General features: G+C 33.0%; 1 protein-coding gene across 1 annotated transcript; it reads right to left on the minus strand.

The window, feature by feature from the left end:
- Positions 1–1598: 1598 nt before the first annotated feature.
- LOC132046386 (bifunctional nuclease 2) lies at positions 1599–6335 on the minus strand. The gene is given in 11 exon segments (XM_059437007.1): positions 1599–2152; positions 2342–2404; positions 2506–2597; positions 2672–2781; positions 3300–3371; positions 3465–3530; positions 4044–4100; positions 4194–4246; positions 4344–4475; positions 4478–4555; positions 5871–6335. Coding segments are annotated over 10 exon segments (975 nt in total). The 5' UTR covers positions 6142–6335; the 3' UTR covers positions 1599–2152; positions 2342–2360.
- Positions 6336–7968: the final 1633 nt, after the last annotated feature.

Below are 7968 nucleotides of genomic sequence, written 5' to 3' on the forward strand. Positions count from 1 at the left end.
CTAATAAAAGATCCACTTCTTATCGTTTGAATAATCATTCATAATCACACGGAAATCCATTCACTCTTTCAATCTGTTTTGGGTGTGGCTTTACAAAATTAGTTTTCTATTGCCATGTCGAGAAAGAAAAAGCTAAACCACCTTGGTCATATAAGCTACATCAGGCCTTAACCTTTCAAAATATATACTAAAGAGTAAATTGGAACAATTACATTAATTACTGCAAAAATCTGGCTTTAACCTTTTAAACAGAAAAAATATTGAACTCATGTGAGCACCCTATGGAAACATGACTCCCGTGATCTTATGCGATTCCATTCTTTTTTTTTTTTTTTTTGTTGAATATTTTAGTATAATGTCATTACTCTATCTCACATTTTATGTTGTTTCTTAAAACACACCTTATTAGATAGTAGTATTTTACTACGACTAAAGAAATATTTGAAACACAAATTATATGTATTGTATGAAGACTTTCCCAAAAGAATCTGAAAAACCCGCAAAAACTGAAAAAACCCGGAAAAAAAAATCCGAAGTTGAAAAACTCAACTTTTGTTGATTTGATTTTGTTTATAAATTTAAAAACCCGACACAATTAATTTGGTTTGATAGTTGAAAAACCCGAACCAAACCGGTCCATCTACACCCCTACTTTTAATGAACAAACAAGAAAATGAAATCATACCACCAGAGGTTGTGATGACGTGGTAGTTTCCCGAAAACGCCCTTTCTTCTTTTAGCCCATTTTTAAGAAACTAAAAACAGATGGAAAATTTAAAAAGAAATATCTTATAGCTCAAAGTTCTAAAAGGAAAACAAAATTATTTTGAAGAGTATCAAAAGAAACACAAAAGAAGGGCTTATAAAAAAGTATTATCTTTCTGAAATAATAATAATAAACCTTTCAAAACTAAATCCAATTATATTATTTAGATTCCAAAAAATTATAAGACAATATCCCTCCTTTCTTAATTAAAGATTTCGGATTCGTGACTTCGTAATAGCATCACCTTAATTATTTTGAGGTGTCAAAAGAAACCAAAAAATGACTTATCAAAAAGCATTATATTTCTAAAACTATAATGCAAGAACTTACAAAAAATGAATGCAATTGTATTATTTAGATTCATAGAGAGATATGTCAATCTTTTTCATTCTCAATTAAAGGTTTTGGGTTTGTGCCCAACGAATGAGTTCACTTTTATTAAGGAGCATTTTACCCCAAAATAGGGCTTCCTGACGCCAATCTCAATTAGTTATACCCCAAAGCAAATACCGTACATCTACTGAAAAACCAAAAATTGAAAAAAGCTATCGTATTGATTGGTCTATGAGATAAAAGGTAGTTAGTGATTAAGAAAGAGAAAAATTGTCAAGTTGACTTTTATAGGTAGAAAAACCATAAAAGAAAGAAGCGTTTTTAAACACTCCTTTTACTAGTTTAAGTAAAATATTTGGAGAAAATTAGAAGGACGAAGTCAAATTTAACTATAATGGTTAATAACATATATTAAAGATGACACCTGAGTTGATTTATCTAAACGTTTAAATTTATTAACTTATATTTCGAATTTAAAAGCTGATAATTATTAAACATCTAACACTATTATAATCGAAGTATCTATTTTCGCCTCAAAAAACATAATATGTACATTGATCAGATTCACGTAAGCCTTCTCTACAATACAGTTCAGCATAGCCAAGCCCCCTTCTTTAACTTTATACAGCAATCTATGAGTGGAGATGGTTGCCATCAAAGAGCCAAAGGAAAGACACCATCTGTATGCCATGGTAATATATCCCCCACACGGCTTTTAAGGCATACCATACTTGCAATATCTGTTACACGAGATGATTAGGTCTAAACAAATTCTCGTCTTTTCTGTACATGCTATTCTCACAGACTTGATATATTCTTCGGCAAATAAACTATATACAGTTTTACCTAGAGGTTGCATTGTCGCGGTTAGCTAGATAAAAAGCCAACCGACACAAGGGAAACCTGTACACAACAATAATTTCCGAACTTCCCTGTAGATTATTGATTCCTTGAAACTTTTGTTAGTATGTTGTTGAAAAGTTGAAATACAGCGCTGTGTCGTAGCTGCCATCCTTTATCGTCGAATCCAGATGGAATATTTACATTTTATTTCTGAACAGGACAAGGGGAGACAGTTTCATTGAATAGCAGCAAAAATTGAAAGATGTTCATTGTAGAATAATGTATATTTTCAGGAGCCAGATGAATACTATTGCCATAATCCAACATAACATAAATTTACTCATTCCATGACTATTAATGTAATCAAAGAGCTCTTTCGTCAACAGTAGACAGCTATACCTGGAGAAAGATTTAGAGCTCATGTCTTCTCACGAAGTCTCATCAGTTTGTCCTTCCACATAGCTGCACAAACCAGAAAATATTGGTGATGTATCAACAAATAATTATGGGAAAACTATAGCAGATACCTCCAATAAAATAATCAAAGGTTTAGTTTGATGTACCTGCGTCATTGTACCTCTCCTCATTCGCTGCTAAGTTCATATTTCTCAACATACTAAGTTCTTCTGAAAGTAAATCGGGGCCATCTGATGCACTGCGCCAGACAGTCTTAAGCTTAAATTCGGAAGAAGTCCAAAGATATGCACATAGGAGAGAAAAGAGACCAACCTATCTAATAATACATCATACGTGGACTTAATTCTGCTAGATCGGTCCATTCCATAACCTATCCTCGTTGCATCAGTCAAGACAATTTGCTTATTTACAAAAATTGGTGCCTGCATAAAACCAGATCAAACTCAATTAAAACAGATAATGATTTTCAAAAATGTAGTTAGGTCATTACAGCTCACATAAGATCAATAAGACTGATTGTTAAGGAGCTAAAACTGAAAAGAAGTTGATCATGCACATACAACTTTACCACTCAGCTGAAAATCTGTATTTTCAGACCATCTTAAGTTCTTAACTAGGAAACAAATAGGTCAAACAGAAAACAGTCGGGAGACATAATGTTTTCTACAGTGGTAAGCAATGTATATGAAGCAGTTCATTGATAACTAAAGGAGTCATGAGAAAAGGCACTCAAGAGACATGAAATGTTAAACAGATAAGGCATCTTTGGGATTTCATATAAGTTGGGAGTAAAACAGGAGGAAAAGCTAATTTCACATTAGTCCCATTCTTTATTCAACAGATACACCATGAATGACATCAATTTTTCAATGGACGTTAGCAAACACTTAACTTTATACATTATCACATTTTAATATCGAAAGTCTCATAAGAACAATACCTTACATCTTTTGGCAACATTAATGGCATCTGAAGGACGAGCATCCACATTAATAATATCTTTTTCCCCTGGCTGTGTATTATCAAAAATGTTAAGCTCAGATTAAATGCTACCCAGTAGTAGGAGTATTTTTTTGGATTTACCAAACAAGTACTTCCAACTTACCTTTTGGAAATATATTCTGGCAAAGTAAGTACTAGTCACTCTTTCGGTAATCCTCACCATTTTAACCTGCAAATGATATATTGCCAAACTAAGAAAGAAAGACCAGCACTTCAAACAATAATTAAAGATGCGGTGCTCGTTTCCCGAATTTAAAGGTGATCACGTCTCAAAGTAAGTGTTGCATCTTACAAACACCTAAGTAATTGAGGAATAGCCTCCTGCTCACTTGCCATGTTACAAGTTAGACCAATCAGTAAGAACTTTTCATGATACTTGGTAAAAGCATATTAGTTCCTCGAACTGGCAGCTAAAAGATAAGGCAGAAAAAGTTAATGGTCGCCTCATGAAAGCTTTCATTTGGATATATCAAATAACAAATATAAACATTTCGAATGACATGCTTCTGAAACCAAAAGGTTTCTGGTGATTCAAATTCAGGGAATGTGATAGCAATTTAAAATAGTTAAGCTAAAGGTAAAAATGAAGACTGAAATCAAGATTGAGATACTATTTATAATAAAAAAATCAAGATTGAGAAAGGATACATATGATGAGATACATAAAATGGTATTAACATACTTCATAGCCAAATTTCGCCAATAGATTCCTCAAAAGCAGGAACTGGTCGGGGTAATCCTGCAGCAGGCCCAACATCAGCATCTCAAAGAAATGTTAAAAGAAAGAAAAGAGTAAATCAGAGCATCCGCTTTCAAAAATTAAAAACATTACCTCAGCCTCCTCCTCATGCAATGAATCTATCAGTTTTTCGACAGCATGTTCACCTGAGGTAGCAGCCAGTAAAAGTTACCACAATAACAGTAAAACAGAACTGCTTTACAAAAGAGCATTAGTTGTCGAAGTAGAATGTAAAGTACATACCAACAATAACTGGTAAGACATATTCTGCATCACAAGAAATCTTAAGAAAAATAGTTGGATTCTTGAAACGGCGAAGAAATCCTGTCCCTAAAGATGATGCATCAGCGATACGATCCTTGGGGTGAAAAGAAAAGGAGCCAAGTGAGCAGATGAGTGCCATCTTGGTTCTTCTTGAAATCCATGCATACGCATTTTGTAGTGCCTCGTTGTCTCTGCAGTCATTGTAGCATTGGTAAACATGCTTAGCCTCACATGCAGGGCAGAAAATACTAATAATAGAAGATAGATTACACATGAAATTTAAAAATAAAAATAAAAAATAATAAAAAAAGATTACACATGAAATGTATCAAGCAATTAGTTTCTCTGAGTACACATAAATAGTGCCACGGGAATGCTATGCAATAGAAAGATGCCTAACAAAGTGAAATGCTATTTTTATAAAAGTTGTTAGACCAGCAATATTACACTGAGATTGAATGTTGCGCCCCTATGGTCCATCGCATCCACAGGATAAAATATTGAGATATGGATATTAAGACGGAGGAATACTGAAATACAGATATTAAGACGGACGTGCAATCATCGAATATGGGAGAAGAATAGTAACAAAAGATGCAAGTAGCCCACGTAGAGAATAAAGAGAGAGAGTCTGAGATCGTTTGGTCATTGTCCCGGACAGAGCTCCAAAAGGTGACAGAAAAGGACTAGGTAGAAATATCTAAAATATCAAAATTCTCCTGGGACCAATGTCACTATACCAACAAATCGGGATTATACTAGTTATCTGTACAGGTATATGTGCAATTTGGAAAACCCCTAATATTCATTTAGACCAAAATGGAAACATAGGAATCAAATAGCCGACTCAACTGATTCAGTATTGGAGATTTAAATTATTTGATTGATTGATTTAGCTTCTGAAATTATAGCAAAGTGCATGGTTTCCAATTGCAAATCATTCTTTTTAACAAATTTAACGTTTAAGGTCCCTCCATTCTGTAACAGTCGATTTTTACTAATCCGTATTAGGATCATCAAATGTTACAGGGGCAACACACCATTCTTCACTAACTAATAAGTTACAATGCAGCAATTGAGCTGCACTAATTAACAAGCAAAACTGTAAAGAAAAAAAAATCGTATCTTTTTCATACAAGCAGTAAAATTTCAGACAAAAAGTAATGTTCATTAGGTAGGCGTTTGGCCATAGATTCCAAATATTTTTCACTTTATTAAAAATTTATGAAGCTGAAGTTGAAGATGGAGTTGTGTTTGGTTACACTTATTGCAAATGAGAGAATAGAGCACTTTATTTGGAATTTAGTTGGAAAACACCTCTCCAAATTTGACTGATTTTGAAATAAAGTGAAGAATTATTCTCATGGCCAAACGGGTCCTAAGAATATCTGCATCAGTCTTTCTCAACAAAAAAATGATATGAGCAGTTAAAACCAAAATATAGACCGATGCAAAATTAAAATTGCAAGGGCAGAATAGTAATTTCGCAAGGTGAAGAATGAAGACCTGAAACGAGGAGGACGGCTTCAATATAATCATCATCATCATCATCACGTTCATCACTCTGATTGGATTTCCAATTAAAGCTTCCACGTGATGACTTGCTACAAATCACCATCAATCTCGTCTTTCTACAATGCCTATTTCTAGAACATAAATGATAGGAAATATTCCGAATCGAGGAGTAACAGTGCCAACTGGAACTCCACCGCCTAGTTTCCGGCAGATCCGTTAAAATTCCGGCGACGGGTCGGATCCTCAACTGAGCTCCGATCATTCTGATACGATAATTTCAATGTGGGTTTACAGAGAGAGGAATGGGGGATTTTGGATAAGATGAAATTTGGTGAAAAAAGATGGGAAGTTTTCTTGTTAGGCGAGGGAATGGAGGATGGATGTTGATGTTAAGAGTGGGTTTAGAATACTTCTTCTACTTTGATTTGACAATGAGGTATGAGATTCTCTTTCCCAAATCCAATAACATCATTTTAAGGGGGAGTGCTATTTGTACATATTTTTATAAAAAAAATTAATTAGTAGAAATTATGAACTTCTTGAATAGAATTTTAATATACAAATTTTCTTCACTAATTAAGCAATAAAGTACACAATTTTTATTTTTTATAATATTCACTAATGCTATCTAACTCGTTTTCATAAATTGAATTTCGAATCTCGAAATTGACATTCAAAACATCATCACCACGGGATTTCCATCTTAAAATCTAATTTTTATCATCAAATTTTCACCAAGCAAGAATGAAAATTGTGCACTAATTTGGGGGGAAATTCAAATTGAATGGGATAATGGGCGTATTTTGGAAAATCGGCTCGGCCAAACCCCTTGCGGCAGTTTGCCCGGCTAGATATCGAAAAAATACCCTGAGTCAAAAAAAAAATCGGACATCCGAGCGCAAAGTTATGACCATTTAAAGTTTCAACAATGTACAACTAGTTTTCTACCTATGCTCTTGTCCTTATTTTTTATTTACGTCAAATCTTCTATGATGCATAAATTAATTAAGGTCATGCCACAACGTTAACGGTTTGGAGCTACTCAAATTTAACATTTAACATGGGAATATATCAATTTTTTTCGTCCCACTGTAAACACAATTCAACAATGATGTATTAGAGCCTTTCGTACTTGAAGTTTTATTTCGAATATTTTGTTATTGTAAAAAATGATGTATTACTTAATGCAATGAATTATTTTTGAATTATTTTGAACCTCTCGTATTGGATGAATTATTTTTGAATATAATATTTTTATTTGTACATTTGACTTGACTAAATAATAAAACACTTAAATCAAAACCCTATAAAATATGACACTTAGATCTAAAGATGACAAGTTTTCAAACAAACAAAACTTATTTAAAGACTTTACCCCTAAAACGACGATCCAAACGTTTAGGTATACTTGATGTAATGAGCCGACGTTATTGTACGCAAAAAAAGATATTAAGTCCTATATAAAATATTGATATTTCGGGGTTTTGAAACATGACTAATCTTTACCCAAAGTATGGAAAAAACGTGATTTTGATAGCTTAAAAAAAAAAAAAAAAAACGTAGCCTCTTTCTCGCACAGATTTTGTGCGTGAAACCTCCTTTTGTAACTTCTTCTTTTTTGTGTTATTTTGATTCCAATTTTTTTTTTTTTTGTGCTACTTAAGTCACGGACTCCAATTCCAATAACATCATTTTAAAGGGGAGTGCTATTTGTAGATATTTTTATAAGAAAATTAATTAGTAGAAATTATGAACTTCTTGAATAGAATTTTAATTTACAAATTTTCTTTCATAGAATGAAAAATTTAATGGTTGATTTTTTTTTATTACACAGAGGATAGCGAAAAGGGAAAATGGGGGAGGGAATTATAAGATAGGCAATCGAACCGTCACTAAAAAAGTTACTCCATCCATCTCGAATTATTTGTCGTTTTTTCGGTTTACAAGCTCCTTCAAAAATACTACTTAGTAGGGGTATTTGACCTATTTTACCCTTATTTACGTCTAAGTTATAATCTTTTTCCATTAAATTATATACTCTATTTATATGTATTCTCTATTAATAACAAATGATAAACTGGAGAAAGAA

This window comes from Lycium ferocissimum, chromosome 2 (assembly GCF_029784015.1).
Source record: "Lycium ferocissimum isolate CSIRO_LF1 chromosome 2, AGI_CSIRO_Lferr_CH_V1, whole genome shotgun sequence".
Classification (NCBI taxonomy): Eukaryota; Viridiplantae; Streptophyta; class Magnoliopsida; order Solanales; family Solanaceae; genus Lycium; species Lycium ferocissimum.